We start from the raw sequence: 17418 nt of genomic DNA, 5'->3' as shown, positions 1-17418 counted from the left end.
TTTGTGATTTTATCACACAAGTGTATGAACCTAGACACTATAGATTAATCTTACCCCTTTTGTCTTTTAAGTCTTTTAATCTAGAATTCTCAGGCTGTTTGACCTATACAGTGCCCCAGAGAGGGTACTTTTCCTGTTGCACACTCATGGTGCAGCAATTAACATATTCCTCTGGCCTCTGTACTTCCTGCAAGCTGACTGCTGCATCAGAGGCTTGATCACTCAGGTTCAAATCCTCTGGCAAGACTAAGGTAGTGTTTTATTCTTTCATTGGGAGGCACAAAATGGCTGATTTTCACTTTAAAAACCATTTTAGTAGCCATTATCAGTGCCTAGATTCATTAATTCACTGTTAGTTGGGAAAAACCACTAGAATTCTATCATTTTGTTTTCACTTCTTAGCTAGAATAATTTTAAAAGATGCTTCCTTCATCTACTATATCACAAGGGGTAGCAAACATTTTCTATTTTAAATTCTGTGGGCTTTATGGTCTGTTGCAACTATTCAACTCTGTGGTTGTAGTATAAAAGCAGCCACAGACAATACATAAACAAATGGGCATAGTTTACTTCCAATAAAACTTCACTTACAAAAACAAGTACTAACTCCTATACTACTTTGATACCCAGTGGTACCATCCTTAAAGGAAAGACAGCATAAATGCTCAATTATTTTATTTCTCTGGTTTCCAAGACAATGAATTAGTATCTATTATCCTCCAAAAGGACCGACTGTTTACTTAAAAATGCCATCATGAAATCACAGATTCAAAACCGTTTGACAGACTTCAATTCACTGGAAATCCTTACTAAAGCTCAAATCCCAGTTTCCAACTACTCATCACAAATTGGCCCAGTTAGTACCTACTGGCTACTTTAAGGGTTTTCCCATTTTCAGGTCCATGATTTATTGGAACTGCACATAATGCTGACACAGCAAATTGCACACCATAGTCAAAGACTTCTTTAAAAAAAGAGAGAACAGACAAATATAAGATGGAATCCTTAAGGCTTCACAAAACAAGTAAATCTGAGATGAACCTGGAACAATTTAAAGGACACAGCTGAGGAGGAATGAAAAAATGTATTCCAGCACTGTAAAAGTATTAAGTCATGACGAGCATACAGTTTTGGTGGGGTTTTTTAATCAGATCTCAGTAGAAGAGGAAAAGAACTAGACTCTTTCCTGATGGGAACAGAAGAAACAGGTTGGAGAGCAGTGGAGAAGGGCTGGGCAGGCCCAGGGACCAGAAGCTGCCTAAAGGCCAAGCTGATGACATCAGTCCTAGATAATGCACAGTAGGAAGAGAAGCTATAAATGCTCTCACAGAAGAGTCACATGATCAGAGTCACACTTCAGACAGGAGAGTCTGTGCAAGAGTTGGGGGTGGGAGGTTGAGAGAAAGGAAGCAGAAAGATCAGCTGGAAGTATGTCAGGCACAAGGGGATAAAGTAGTATCACTGGGACAATAAGGCAGTTCTGGCAGGTCAGAGACAGGATGCTCAGAGAGGGGAGATTTAAAGATTTCAAGTTCAAGAGAAGAGGGGTAGGATTAACAAAAAGAAGAAAAGGAAGAATGTAGGTATCTATGTATCTTTAAGTAGAAGCTTTCTAAAGACTGGCAATTATTAATGCTAGGTGACTGGGTTCATGGGAATTCATTGCACTATTCTCTCCACTTCTGAGAACACTAAAAATTTCCCTAATGATAAGATTTAAATTCTAAAAAGTGTAGGTACAGACTTTCTTCATGGTCCCTTATTCTATTTGGGGGCCTATTAATAAGCCCTTTTCTCATAGTATAACCAACATTTCATAAATACCCACTGGAAAATACTTAATGCCTCATGAAAAAAGTGTAATAGGCAATGAAATATCATTTAAATTATTACCTTGACTTTTGTCTATATTATCTCCTTTTGTTTCCTCTTCTTTAATGGGGGAACTCATTCTGGGGGCCCTGCTTTGCCCCTGGACCATTTCTGCTAGCAATTCTTCTTGAGAAGTTCGAGTTCTGGGGGCAACTGGAAGTGTCTGTTTCTGTGAGACTTTTATATAAAAAGCAAAAAAGATGGAAATCCAAATGAAGTAATATTTCAAAACTCAACAGTGAATATCACATTAAATATAAATGCCTCCTTGGGTTTAGAATATGAGGAGTTAGAAACAATTCATAGACACCTCATTTTTCCTTATAATATTCTATGACTCAGTTACCCATACTTATGTAAACAACATTTATACATTTTAAACTACATGCCATAAATACACTGCAGCACACATGTATTCATTTTTAACCAAATGTAGTCTGGGTTCTGCCTCATGGTTCTATAACAATTTCAAACTGTAATCTAGATAACCTAGGTGAAGAAAGAATTTCAATGCTATCTCTCAAAAAACTTGGAAAACTCTCCAATGACAAAAGCAGGAAATTAAGGTCACAGTGATAAGTCTGAATTTCTCATCATTGTAAACACTCAATATTGCTGACAGACCAAAAAAGAAAATGTAAACAGATGAACTGTTATGTCAAGTGTTGGCCTTTGCCTGATAATCCTTACCCTATAAGCCAAAAGCTGTTTATGTTCAGGGTTAAATTAGGGATGAGGAGAAGCAAGGGGACAGGTGACGATCAGGCTCAAAAGTTGCTAGCTTACAGTTTATTTCACTTCAGAAAGCGGTCATATAAAAAGATGCAAAGGAGAATAGAAAAGCAGAACAATGCAAAAAGAACAGTCATCAAATCCATAGCAAAAATAAAATTTAAAAATTTAGAGTGGGTAATCATCACAGCTTATTAACAGAAAATTTTACATATTGGCTATAGCACACGGGGCACAGAGTAATGGGTTCTACTGAGAGGAAAGAAACCAACCTGTTCATATACTAGACAAATTTTTCTAATTTCAGGCTCTTAATATTTTCAAATTTTGCTCCCTTTTAAATAACATAAGTTCATATCTAATGTTGACTCTAATGCTATAAATATGAAAAGTCTCATATTTATCAAAATTCCCTTTAAGATTTCCGTTATATATTTCACATACATTAGAAAGAGGGAGTAAAAGGCATTAGAGTTGCTCAGAGAACTAAGTTCCACTGACAGTCGGGAAAGCGTCTCAAACTGGTCAAATCTCCTTTTAATCATTCTCTGAACCTCACCTTGGTCCTGACATCTGGCAGGCATCTGTATTTTATCACAACTTGAGGAGCAATCATCTATAGCTTACTCAAGACTTACAGAAATCTCTTACTTAATGTCAACATAATACATTTAAATTACCTGCAGAGTAGTTAGTTGTTTTTGTTACGGATTCTTGAGCTTCAGATATAGCCTTCAAAATTAGATTCTTGTTAGCTTGTTTGGAAGGTGGAAGTGAAGGTCTAAAAAAGTTAAGAAAGGTATACTGATTAAATTTTAGATTTGAGTTCTTTACATGCTAGCCATCCATTATACCTTTACTACAGCCTTCTCTTAGGTTTGGAACAGACTAGCTGTAGTTTTTAGGAAATGCCAACTGGATGAGAACCTTATAACCTTATAACTTTTTAAAATAATGAATTTGGATCGAACTTCCTCCCACCCATATTACAGTTTTTAATATTCTTTGCAATCTTCTCCAATTTTAGGCAACTTCTCTTTCATTAATAGAAGTGTTGCTCAAAAACCAATGGAAAAGTCTTACATGGTATTAAATTTATATTTTCATGATACCCTCTTCAAGGAACCCAGAAGACTCCACCAGGCGATGAAAAATTAATGTAGACATGTTCGGGTACCTCCGTTCAGGTTTCGCTGGCACTGACACACTGCTGGAGATGCTTCCTGTACGGGACCCACAATCATCATCTTCCTCCTCCTCTTCTCCATCATGATTGAATTTTTTTACTTTAACAACTGAACTTACCACAGGCAACTTTCTCTTCCGAATGTTTTCTTCCTGCAATCAGATAAATTTCCACTTACCTAGTCTCAGAAAATAAAATTCTACTACAGAATACTTGCTTCTTTTCAAGAAAACGCCAAGCACATTAAGAATTCATGGGCTATTTCCCTGGTTTCTTATAAAAATACAAGTAATATCTCCAATAGCCAACCTTTAGCTAAAACAAAAACCAGTGCTTTAATTCATTTATAAACAGCAGCATATAGCACTGTTGAGGAAACCAATAAAATGGAGTTACTCAATTGTTTACTGGCAGTTGCTGTGAAGGATCTAATACTGACCTAAAATCCTCGCAAAATGATAAGGTAAGGTTAAAGCTATCTCAACTGTTAGCATCCAGGAAAGTAAACAAGATGTAAAGTATCTGTAGCCAGTTGTGGAGAGGAAAATCTGACTGATGTATTATGTTGAGCAGCACAGAAATCAGTTTAAAACAAACTTGCAGTATGTGTTTAGTTATTCCATGTACAATTTAGCATTAAGAACTGACAATTTTCAGCCTAATGAGTCAGAATTTAAAAGTATATACAAACCTCAATGCTCATCTTTTCTGAGCTGTTTCTGAAGAAGGGACTGTAAGTCTCTTCTAAGCTGTTAAGCACTTCTGGTTCACACAAACGTCCTGTTTCATATATCCGGCTAGTCTGAATATCGAGTTGCTTGGCAGCATGAATACTGTTTTGCTGCTGTTGAAACTGCAACCTGTTTAAATGAGCACCACTGTCTGCATTTCGACTTGCAGGTGGTCGATAAATTTCAATAGAAGGGCGAGAAGAACCATACGTAAGTGTCACTGTAGGTTTTTTCTGAGATAAGGGATTCTCCTGCACAAAATTGAGATCTTCATCAATGAGATCATCTGGTTCTGGCTTAATATCAATCACATCTTCAGAGGGTGCTGGCTCCCTCAAAGGTTTCACTGTTGACATTAGTCGGGTTGCAGCTCCATCATCATAAGTCTGTCTGTTAAAAAGGAAAACAAAACCAAAAAGGGTGTGTTACCAATTTAGAGCAGTATCTTCAACTCTTCAAAGGATATTTAGATACATCTTAATGAAAAAGTATGGATAATCCCTTTATGTAGTCCATTAAAAACTACTTTGAAATTGCATTCTTTTTTTTAAACTTTGACTTACTACATTTTATATAAAAGGTAATCATACTTTGGACTTATCCTTCATTATTTTATTCAAAAAAACTGCTCATGACCACCTCATTTCCAAAAATTTCTGAAAACAGCAATTTAAAGACATATTAACTAATGTAAATGTCACATACACACACCCACCTGCCCACAGGTCTACACAAGACTCTTACCTGACATTAGTAGCCTTCTGCTCCTGTGAACTTGTAGAAACCCTAGATTCTCTTTTTTCAGGTCTAGTGCTAGAAACTGCAAGAGGTGGCACTGCAGCTTCATGCCTTCTCTCATCTCCTCGACTGAAACTGCTCTTGTTTGAAGGTACATTACTATCAAAGATGTTGGTATCGGAAGACTTTAGACTAGAGGGGTCTAGAAAGAAAAACACACAGTCCCTTGAAGCTATTTTTATTACTTTGAACCTTCCCCTTCTTCACCACCAATTTTAAAGCAATAAATATGTGTTCTTCCACAACATTTTTAATGGGTGAATATTATTCCATACATAGTGATATAATAATATATCTAATTTATTATTACTGGACTTTTAATTTTCAATTATAAAACACTGAAATATCCTTGAAGCTAAATCATTGCACACATCCATAATTATTTCCTTAGAATAAATTGCATACTTTCCCTTCCCTTGTTCAAATCACCTTCGAATTATATTAAGTTTATTGCTTTTAAATTCATAAAAATGTGGGCTTCCTCAAAAACTTCAAATGAACTACCATTTTCAAATTTATGGTTTTTTTCCCCAAAGCAGTATAAGTGACTTCAGAAAAACGATCATATGCTATAGCAAATTCCAAAAACACTCACACATCATCTTTATGAACCTTACCAGTTGTTACAGAACGAAGTTTATCTAATACACCATGAAGCCTAAAAGAAAAAAACCAAAAAAGTTAAAGCTTCTGTTAATCAAGAAACATTGGATTTCAACTGTCACTCTAAATTTGATGACATTTTAGATCTAGTCTTCAGATAAACACTGACAGATGGTACTGAATGGAATTTAATGGATAAATAGTATTAAAATTAAGTTTTACATTTTTTTTAAAAAGGCTGTACATGAATATTGTAGAATAATCAAAAATCTTATTTTTTCATCACTATTTTCAACACCTAGCCTCTGCAAAAATAAGGGCAATGATTATCATCTGACCACACAGCGCTGATCCACAAAGAATATCATTCTGTTTCAAAAGAACTAAAGATTCAAGGTAGATAAAAGGAGATAAAATACCATAAACGTAAAGTAACATTATTAAAATTGTTTTAAGCACAGTTTAAATTTATTTTTTATCTACTTAGATGGTTTCTGGAAGAACTTTATCCTGAGAGGTGAAAAAACTTTAAAAATAATCTCAAAATATACTGTATCACTTCATTATAACTACTGTTTTCAAAACTAATGCTGTAAACAAGCCACAACCTTAATTATAATATAACCTATTTTAGTAGTTATGTACAAGGCAAAACTGTCTTACAATCCTTCCAGGAGGCCAGGCATCCTAAAAACACCAGAAATATCTCATTATAATAATGTTTCACCCAGAACCCAGTCACATGCCACTATCCCCTAGGATACAGTTATTGCAGGGCTCCAAAGAATCAGAATAGTCTGTTTGTGGCGGGTGTAAATGAACACTTAAGAAAGCAAAGTGTCAAAACAGAGACACCATCACTTTTATCAGTACATGGTGAAGAATAAAATTTAAGGCAAGATGAAAGAGTTGAATTAATGTGATTTTAAATTCAAATTCAGTTGGCAGTCTGCTTATGTAAGAAATTTGTCTAAAGCACTCCCTCAAGTTATCTGAGAAAGGATCTACTAGGTCAATGTCCCATATTACGTTACTGGGACTCAAAGTGATCCAAATGTTGAACCAAAAGTCTAGTCATAAAAAACGTACATGAAACAAAACAAGTACCTGGACCGCTGAAGCATTTTAAAAAAAAAAAAAAAAAAAGCAGTACTCTTGATAATGGTAATTTCCCCAGTCAAAAGCACCATGATCTCTCTTCTTTTGGTAAACTCTGGGGACAAACCATAATAAGTGGGTTAGGTCACCCACACTGTAGGAGTGTATGTACCAAAACATTTAAGGAACAACCACTGCACTCAATGTTCTTCAAAAATGTGTAATATAAACCCAGAGAATTCTGTGTGGAATTTCAAGAAAGCTTCACCGGAGTTATAAAGGATACAGTTTCCCATTGGGGCCAAAATGCCTTTAAGACAAACTTTGGTTTAAAGGCAAGTTAACCAGTTTCATATCCCTCCTTATTGCCTATCTGGTCTCCCAGTCTCTTGCCATTCAAATTAAGCAGGCCACTGCTCATGCAACTTTTGCTCCATCTATCAACTTGTGCTGCAACTGGTGGTTCCCAGTGAGGACCTTTATATGATCCTTCCTGCTCTGTTCTCAGCCACATCGTTACCCTCCCCCAGCTCTCACTCTACCTCAAACCTGGTACCAGAACCTGGCCTGCCTTCATAAATTAAATCTCATGCTTTTAGTCAGTATTCTCAACCAAAGGAATATGTGGTTTGAAAAAGGACACTGGAAATTAAAGTACTGATTTATATTTGAACACAAAGTTGCCTATTTCAAAATTCCAGACTTCAAAAAGCTCCAAACTGGGCTTCCCTGGTGGCGCAGTGGTTGAGAGTCCGCCTGCTGATGCAGGGGACACGGGTTCGTGCCCCGGTCCGGGAAGATCCCACGTGCCGCGGAGTGTCTGGGCCCGTGAGCCATGGCCGCTGAGCCTGCGCGTCCGGAGACTGTGTTCCGCGACGGGAGAGGCCACAACAGTGAGAGGCCCGCGTACCGCCAAAAAAAAAAAAAGCTCCAAACTAAAAAATTGATTTGAAATTTTGTCAAAAAACCTTGCCTCCTAAGTTAGCTGACTGAAGAAAGCAATTCAGGAAGTCAACCCAGTCCAAAAAACATCTATAACTGGTTTTGGTGGAGGGAAAGGAATGATAACATGCTGAAGTTTACAAAAGAAACGTATTAACTACAGTCAACACATACTAAGGACTTGTTATGGGCCAGGCACAGCTGTGAGCACATTACATGTATTAGCTATTTAATTTTCACAACCACCCTATAAAGGTGATTTACGATACCCATTTTGCAGATGGAGAAACCAAGGAAAGAGGCAGATCCAGGATTCAACCTTGGCAGTCTGGCTCCAGAGGCTGTGCTCTCAACACTCACAACCTGCCTCACAACACTGAATCTGACTCTCCTCTCAAGAACCTCTTTTCAGACAGAACACCTACTCTTGACTTGAGCCAAACTTTGGTCTGAGGGGTAAATATTCAGAAACATACCATACGGTGAATCGAATTGTGTTGTTCCCTAGAAACAGGGACAGGTCCTCTGTCATTTGGTCCTGACTTTTCTTGTTGGCCACCATCACCATAATGTAATCAGGAAGTTCTTCATCTATTTAAAAGGAAAAGTATATAAAAACTTTTTATGCTTTCCTTAATATTTTCTTCTACTTGAAGCTGATGTGCTTGAAAATATAGATGTAGTTCTAAGAATGTCAGCTCTAGTGGAATTATGCTGGACAAAAAGTATAGCTTTCTTTCTCTTTATTCCATAAGTATTTCAATTACTAGAAGAACAGGAACTAGGAATAACTAATAAATATTTACATAACTATTCTGAATTACGGTATCAAACTTGAGAGTGCATTCATTTCCTTTAATCTTTTTTAATAATGCTCATTAACTTCAGAAAAGCTTCCAGAAAGCATACTGGACATTTCTCAAGAATAATACTGAGTTTTGTTCAGTTTTGTGCGTGTTTGTTTCAAAATGACACTCATTTCTCAAGGAACACCTTTATCCTTGGTAAAGGCAGATTTTAATTAGGGTAACAAACTTGCAGCAACATCAAATAAACTAAAACCACCCCAAAATTATACATCATTTAAAAAATTTAATCTTAAGATTAGTTAAATGATTTCTACTCAACTCACTGTTTCATTCTTATACCCTCCTAACAGTGAATTATGAGGGTGAGGTCTAGGACCAAAAACAAACAAAAAAACCCCAAAGCAAAAGCAAAAGCTATTTATCAGGAACTTTGATCCCTACCAAAAAAAATTCCTTTAGATTCTTTAATACCTTAAATATTCACAACATTTCTATGTAGGCAGAAAGGTTCATTTCAGAACTACTATCAGACATTTGTTTCAAGAAGAAATATCAAAAATCCAGTTCAAGAAAAGCACAAATACACTAAAGCCCTATCTACAAATGGAAACAGAAATCAGAATACTTGCTAGAAGCATGCAATTCAATGTGAGGAGATAAAAGAACAAGTAGCCAGTCATTTGTTATTTTCTTTGTAAAGTATCAAAAGGCTCCACTGCTTTCTGGCAACTTTAGTAAATAAGCCTCACAGCTTATTTACACAAAGTGTCCCTACCATGGGCTGCCATTGGTAACCCAGGAAAGGAAAACAAAGTTGGGGTGCTTTGGCAGTCTTGACAGTTTTTCTCCCTCATAATGTCAGTAATGAAAACAAATAGGCTGTGCTTTCTGACACTATATATTAGTTTGCATTTTATAAAATTTTATGTAAATGAGGTCAGCAGTTGCTCTGGTACAGGGTGGGGACAAGGACAGACGGTAGGGAAGGATACAAAAGAGCCCCAGGAAAACCCAAAAGGAAACTTTTGGAAGTGATGGATATGTTCATTAGCTTGATTATGGTGTATACATATCAAGACATAGCAAACTGTAAATAGGTGGAGTTTATAACAATTATATTTCAACAAGGCTGTTAGAAATTCTAACATCGTTCTCTCAGTAGACACAAAATGAGAAATAAGAATCTAATGAAAACTAACGTGTTTCTGGGACTTCCTTGGCAGTCCAGTGGTTAGGACTCGGTGCTTCAATCCCTGGTTGGGAACTAAGATCCCGCAAGCCTTGTGGCACGGCCAAAAAATAAATAAAATAAAGTGTTCATGATACATTCCTACAGAATTCTAATAGCATTCTCAAGTTCATCTGAAATCTATGTACTGAAAAACAGTAAAATGTTGATGGTTCCTGCAAGTTCATACTTCCTAAAATGTGAATTTAAGACTGCTCTGAATTATAACTGCCATCTCACTAAAGTACTCCATTTTAAACAAACACAAATGAAGCCGTATCAACTCTTAACAAACAGCTGCTCATCTTTATATCCCACTCAATGCCTTGAAAATAGATATTCAAATATTTACTAAAGAATTGTTTCCATAAAAAGGTTTCCAGTACTTCAGCACAAAGAAAGGGATTAGAAAGTCACCCTTTTCAGAAGGACAATGATGCCTATACATTCAAATAATTAGGTACCTAACTGTAAACAAATAGTCTAATGGTGATCCCTGTTTACCCACTTAATCAACATTTATGAAAATATCTGGTGCTCTGCTAGGCCACTGAGACACAACCAATATGAAGTCTCTGCCCTCAAGAAACTTCCAGTCAAGAAGTAGAGGCAAACAAGTTGAGAAGCTGTGCTAATATGTTAACAGCTGGGACAGATGAGTTCAAGAGGAGCATACGGGAGTGACTCCTATCCTTCTGTTCACTCACCAAGTTTCTATTATGAAGCAACCATAATAGAAACATCAACGACCCAGAAGACCTGAGTTCTTGGGTCTTAAATCTGCTGCTGACCAGCTGTATTTAGCCCTCCCAAGACTCCATTTCTTTATTTGTAAAAAAGTAAATTACCTGCCATCCCCACTCCAGCATTGTGTTCAGGTACAAATAGAACTCTATGAAAATATTTTGAAAACTATAAAATACATGATATCTTTACTACAATTACACTTCCCATTGGACTTCGTCAAGCTTGTAACCAGGTTTTTAATATTAATAGGCTCAAAATTCTTGGTTTGAGGTTTCTGATAAATGATAGGAATCATCAGATTGAATTTAGACCCAAGTAATATGTGTTTATGTTTTCATGTGCTAGAATTACTAAAGTTCTCACTGTAGGTTTTCTGTGGATTTCTTTTTGACCCAAAACAAGTTCTTGGCACAAAGCTGGCATCCATTAAATGTTGAATGAATAAAAGAATAAACAATCCTGGTTCAGCTTCATCTTTAACCTGTGAGCCTCAATTTTCTTATCTGTTAGTCTTACAACAATCCTGACAACAAATAATTAGTATGTGGCAAACTACCATCTGGTCTCAGGCCCCCCTTTACACTACTGAAAATTACTGATGATCCCAAACAGCTTTTATTCATGTGCGTATAGCTACTGATATTTACCATACTAGAAACTGCAACTCAGAATTTTTAGATTTCTTAATTCGTTTAAAATAATACACCTATGCCATAAACAATAAACCTGTTTTATGTTGTTCTAAAAAAAGAATGTGAAGAAAATCTGGTCTCACACAGGTATGCAACGGGAAAAGGGGTATTTTAGTACCCTTTTCAGATAATGTGGATATTCTCCTGTGATACTACACCAAAACTCAACGAGTGGTAGTTTCTTGAAGTAAGCAACAATACTGAATCTAAAAACTGTATCAATGACCTTTTTGTACTCTGTTACATGAAAATCCATTGATCCATCCTGCACTTTTAATGGATCTTTCTTATCCCTGTACAGTTTAAAAATATTCATGCATTGGTCATTTGAAAAATTACTGGTTCACTGAGCTAAACAAACCACTGGCATACGGATACATTTCATTATACAGTATAGAAGAACCATTTGCTAATATCACCACGCTGTCAAATTTATGGAGGAAGACAAATTTTCCAAAATTCTGATTTTCATTTGAAAGCTCAACTTTGTCATTGGCAACAAACTTTACTACTTCTTTACCTTTGCTCACTTTCAGGAAAATGTCTGCCAAAAATCCAAATTATGTAACTAGCCCGTTAGTCTTTCTTAGAAGTTAAAAATGATGTTCCAAAGGGTAAAAGGGGGGAGGGGGATGGATAAATTAGGAGTATGTGATTAACAGATAAATTACCATAATAAAACAGATATGCAACAAGGACTTACTGTATAGCAAAAGGAACTGTATTCAATATTTTTTAATAGCTTATAACGGAAAACAATCTGAAAAAAGTACATATATATGTAAAACTGAATCACTTTGCTGTACACTTAAAACTAACACAATATTGTAAATCAACTAAACTTTAAAAAATAGTTCCAAAAAAAACAAAAGAAAAAAAAAATTCCATGAAAAAGGTGGCTAGGTCAGTTCTCAACTCAATCACACAAATTCTTTGCCTTAAGACAACCCATCATGCTTCAGTATGGCAGGAGTACTATGAGTACTTCCTATTTCCTAACACCACATATTAAAAAGATGTAGTCAGGGCCAGGGTTTAAAAAAATATTTTACTTCATCACTTACATTCATAAATGAAACTGGCCTCTTTTTTTTTTTTCTTTGTAATTGCAAGTGGAAGGGTGGTGAAGAATACGATAATTTCTTGTAAAGTTTGGTGTGAGATACTGATTCGGGCTAAGGTACCAGCAGTTTTACTCACCACTTTTGCACAGTCCAAATGTCAGCACGGTGAAAATGGCAAATACCCTGTCAGTATTAATATGAAAATAGTTTTGACTTCAGAGACCCTTGGGGTCTCCCACACCTGGAGAACCACTATCATAAGTGGTAGCTATTATTTTTACAGGAGGCACCAGCTTTGGAGCCAAACAGACGCAGGTCTCAATCCATAAAACCTTGCTCAAGCCAAGCACCCAAAGCCTGTTCCCCTGCTTGTACAACTGGGGATATTACCACTTACCTTCCAGTGTTCTCCTGGGGATTATCGTGACCTAATGCATATACGACAATAATTAAGCACAGTGCCTGGCCCAGAGTAAACACTCAAGTTATAATTTATAAAAAAATAAAAAGAAAAAAGACACATTACCATCGGGAGGTAAGAAAAAAAGGGGCAGGAAAAATAAAGAGATCTGAAAATAAAACTCACTGAACCACGAGAGAGGTAAATGCCAGACAGCATCATGCACATGCAAAATAATAATTCTGAAAAATGAAGTTCAAGAGGAAAGGAAAGAAAATAGGAAAAACAACAGAAATCAGACAAATATTAAGGAAAATATGACAGAGCCTCAACAGAGGAAGCTAAACGATTTCAACACACCCTATTAGAAGGGGATCTGGGAAAAAAAACAATGTTGCATATAAAGCTTTCAATGGAAAGATAGTACGGAAAAGAAGTAACCAGGGAGTATCAGATTCGAAGGTAAAAGGGCGTCTCTCCAAAGTCAAAGGCATGATAGGAAAAATGCATTCCTAAAATTAAATTCGCTGCAAATTCTAAAGTCTATTAGGCTAACAACAGAAGACTTACCAACGTAAGCTCCTAGTTCTTGCAATTTCCCCTTAATGGCACTCTGAGGGAAGAAAAAAACCATCGTGCGCGTGAGAAAGGCGGCCCTGGGAAAACAGACCGACTGCAGCGCAGAGGCAACTTCGCGAGCGCGCACACCTCCTGCCCCCCGGGCGCCCGAGTGGGGGTGGGGAGACGCCTCGGGCCCCCCAGTCCCACCCCGGAACCCCTCCTCCGCGGCGCCCCCCGCGGCGCCCCCTCCAGCTCCCCGCGCGGCTCTCGCCGGGACCCCAACGCCTCCCTCAGATTCCCGGCGGCTCCTTCTTCAGCCGCGAGCCCGCTCTCTGAGGCCGCGGCTGCGCCCAGGCCCGAGGCGGCCTGGACGAGGAGGCGCTGCTCGCCGACCCCGCGGCCAGTCAAAAGCGTCGGCGACGAGCAGGCCGCGGCGTCCAGGCCGGGCCCCACACCCCCCGTTACTCCTGACAACCGCGCGCCCGCCCGCCCGCCGAGGCCCGGCTTCCCGCCCCCGCCCGACGCGGGCCTCACCCGGATCTTGCGGCTGATCTCGGTGCCGATCTCCATGGCTCCGGGGCCGGCGGTGGGCTCAGCACCGCGAAGGGTTCCGCTCACTGGGAGCCGGAGTCCAGCTGCCAGCCCGCAGCCTCACCGCCTCCACCACCGCCGCTCCCGGCCGCGCGCTCTGCGTGACCCGCCCCCACCGGCTCGAGCCAAGTCGAGCGCGCCTGCGCCTAAGCCTGCGCCTGCGCGCACTCGGGCCCGGGGAGCCGGCACTCTGGCGACCTCTACTGGCCGGGAGGAGAGCCGCGGTAAAACCTTAGAATCAAAGCAAGCGTAGAGAGAGGACTCCCCTCTCCCCATATCTGCTAATTCCTGAAGTGGTATCATTAGTTATTAATTGCTGCATAACAAATTACCGCACACATTTACCATCTTGTGGTTTCCATGGGTCTGGAATCTGAACACAGCTTAGCTGGATTCTCCGCTCAGGGTCTCATAAAGCTGCAGTTGAGGTGTCAGGAAGGCTGTGTTCTAGTCTGGAGCCTTCACCGAGGAAGAAGCCACTTTCAAGCTCATTTAGGTTGTAAGCGGAATTAATCTCCTTGCAGCTTTATGAGTGAGGGCCTCAGCTTTCTCCCGGCTGTTGTCTGGAGGCCACCCTCAGGTCAGAGATGTTGCCCACACTTCCTTGCCGAGGGCTTCGCCAACATGGCTGCTCACTACATCAAGCCCGGGAAGAGAGGATCCCAGCCCAGTCCTTCTTTCAAAGGCTTTCATTTGATTAAGCCAGGGCCTCCCAGGGCCTGACCCCCAAATCAACTGATTTAGGGTCTTAATTACAAAATTAGATTGCAAAATCCTTCAATCATGCATATTCATTAGCTGCAAGCAAATCACAGGTGCTGCCTGCACTCAAGGGGAGGGGATTACAAAGGGTGTAAACAGCAGCGGCAGAAATCTTGAGGCCACCTAGGGTCTGTCGGCCACACGGTCCTTCATCTCATAGAATCCTTTTTTTCTTCGGAATTACTATAACGTCTATGTGGGAGCTACTAGTATGACACTATCCTTTCTGTAATGTTCATCTCATTTGCGTGTATGTGTGTGTGCACATGTGCGTTTGTTCTCTCTAACAAAATTATAAACTCCTTGTAGGTCTGTATTTCTCCAGAATTTCTTTCGGGACGCTAGACACATAGTAAGCACTTATTAAATATTTGAAGGATAAAATTAATTAATGACCTACATTACAAAAGCATTCCTCACGGATAAATCCAATGATCATGCACTCATTCAACATTGATGAGAGGCAGCAGAGCAGAGTGACTGAGAACAGGGACCCTGGAGCCAGACTGTCTGGGTTTGAATCCCAGCTCTGCTACCCTCTCTGAGACCTTAGGCAAGTTGCTTATCCCCTCTACCTTAGTTTCCTCATCTGTGACATAAGTATGATAGCAGTTTCTCCTTCATAGAGTTATTATGAGGATGAGGTAAGTTCATAGTTGGGAAGTATTTTGAACTGTGCTTGGCTCATTGCAGTACTGTGGTTGTTGATTAAAAATTAAATGCCTACCCTGAGTCAGATGCTCTGCTACGAGCCAGAGCACAAAGATGAGTGAGACTGAGTTCCTGCATTAACAACATTCACAATCCAAAAGACAGGCACCTTATTTCTATCTCTTTACCCACCATTTCAGAACTAAGAATGCAAACACATGTTTTGCCATTACTGCATACAAAATCCTTAGTCAATATTTAGATAATAGTGAAAGAACATTTTATGAAAAATAGAGAATGTTTTCATTAAAATGTATTCAGAATAGGTAAAACTTTTTTTTTTAAATGTATTCAAGAAAGAGTCAACTTTCAAGACAATCCATTTAAAACTGCAGAAGGAGACTCGCAGGCTGCTTAAGAACTTGCATATTTAGATCTCAGGAGTGTGTCTGGATCACAGAGGGGATGACCCCACTAAACCGATGGTGTTCAGTGGTCTGACATTGTTACAGGTGCTTCCCTGTAAGATGCATCTTCATAAACCACATTGCATCCAGAGGAAGATGATCATAATGATGCCTGAAAGAAACCATTAAAGGGACTAGTGGTATTCAACTTGAAAAAGACTAAGCAGGACAATGAGAATTATTTTCCGGCGTGGAAGTTCTCTCCAGTTCAGGAGGAATGACATATTTTGCTCTAGGAGACAATGAGGACTAGATTTCAATGAATCCCAGTTGAGGGCTCTGGGCTGTTTTTCAAAGAGAGAAGATTACTAAAAAGAGCATTGGTTTTGAAGTCAAAGAGGTCGAGTACTAACCCCAATTGCATGGAGTCCGTTGTCTTCTAACACTGGCCCCCTAGCATCTCCAGCCTCCTCTCAGGGCAGCATTCCAACTGGGTGCTGCACATCATTTGCAAGTGTCGGGGGAGAGGAGGGCAGAAGAGAGGTGTTTGGGGGTGTCCTTCAGCCTGGAATGCTTTTCTCTTTTTTTCTTTGAATGCCTAATGAACTTTTTATTTGTCCTTCCAGACACAGCCAGAAGCTGATCATAGTGATAAACTGAATATCACTCCACTTAGAATATCTACCCATTAAGTGTATTTGCCTACTAGAATTATATATTCACCTGTTCCTCACATGGTGAGTCTTTGAGAACAGGGCCATACATCTTATTTATCTTTCTCTTTGCAGCATTTGGCTTCCAAGAGATGAGGTTTGAATAGACAAGTTTTTTCATTAGTGAATATCTCATGGCATGTCTACCCTTGGATCAAAAGCCCTTAAGTGTTGGGAATTCCAGTCACAGCAATTGCTTTTGCTATGGAAGCTGACATACTTTTCTTCATTTTCTTGTCCATTGAACAAATATATTGCCAGCATCATCATGGTAATTTATATAGTGAGAGATAGTGGGTACTCACCAAGTATCAAAGCAGATTAATTTCTTAACCCCTAAGGAAGTATCAGTCAGTGTACCACCAAAACCACAATTTCTTTCCCTTTATTGAACATCTTTTCACTGTAGAAATTTTTAAATTTTTACTTTGTTTTAAAGAGAATTACCTTCACAGGAAGAAGAATGTATATCACTTCTGGGTAGCAAGAGGAGGTAAAAATACAGACAGATATGTAATTGCTTATTCATCTACACACTCTCTGTAGACGGGTACATAGTATTATGGTAACACCAGTTACCCCCAGGAGGAGTGCAGGAAAGTAAGAAGGAGACTTTTCCTTGCACCGTTTTGTATCTTTTGGGGTTGAACCATATAAATTATCTCACTTCCTTCCATACAAACAGAAGCCAATAATAATTTCATGCCGAACACTTTGAAGCCTTTGTTCAAGTGGCTTGTCATGGGGCTGTTACTGTCAAATTAACATGGTTGCAGGAAAATAGAGCTTAAGGACTTGGTCAGCAAGTGGCACTTGTGGACCGTGAGGGAG

The 17418-nt window shown here is 38.9% G+C and overlaps 1 protein-coding gene across 23 annotated transcripts in view; it reads right to left on the bottom strand.

Annotated features, from left to right (window-relative positions):
- Nucleotides 1-14171, bottom strand: part of ZC3H14 (zinc finger CCCH-type containing 14) — a 38381-nt gene extending 24210 nt beyond the window's left edge. For 5 of the 23 annotated variants that reach the window (XM_004262314.4, XM_004262315.4, XM_033418271.2 and 2 more), the window contains exons 1-9: nucleotides 13998-14170; nucleotides 13473-13515; nucleotides 8439-8553; nucleotides 5937-5977; nucleotides 5266-5461; nucleotides 4482-4911; nucleotides 3782-3942; nucleotides 3285-3385; nucleotides 1894-2049 (exon numbers count right to left, since the gene is read on the bottom strand). In XM_004262314.4, the coding sequence (XP_004262362.1) occupies nucleotides 1894-2049; nucleotides 3285-3385; nucleotides 3782-3942; nucleotides 4482-4911; nucleotides 5266-5461; nucleotides 5937-5977; nucleotides 8439-8553; nucleotides 13473-13515; nucleotides 13998-14033 (1279 nt within the window). In that variant the 5' untranslated portion in view covers nucleotides 14034-14170. Of the gene's footprint in view, nucleotides 1-1893; nucleotides 2050-3284; nucleotides 3386-3781; nucleotides 3943-4481; nucleotides 4912-5265; nucleotides 5462-5914; nucleotides 5978-7029; nucleotides 7136-8438; nucleotides 8554-9970; nucleotides 10052-13472; nucleotides 13516-13997 lie in introns of those variants that run through there. The other 18 variants (XM_049705437.1, XM_049705442.1, XM_049705439.1 and 15 more) reach the window with 9 other exon arrangements.
- Nucleotides 14172-17418: the final 3247 nt, after the last annotated feature.

This window comes from Orcinus orca, chromosome 2 (assembly GCF_937001465.1).
Source record: "Orcinus orca chromosome 2, mOrcOrc1.1, whole genome shotgun sequence".
NCBI lineage: Eukaryota > Metazoa > Chordata > Mammalia > Artiodactyla > Delphinidae > Orcinus > Orcinus orca.
The sequence above is the reverse complement of the archived record's forward strand: the minus strand, read 5'-3'. Positions and strand labels throughout refer to the sequence as shown.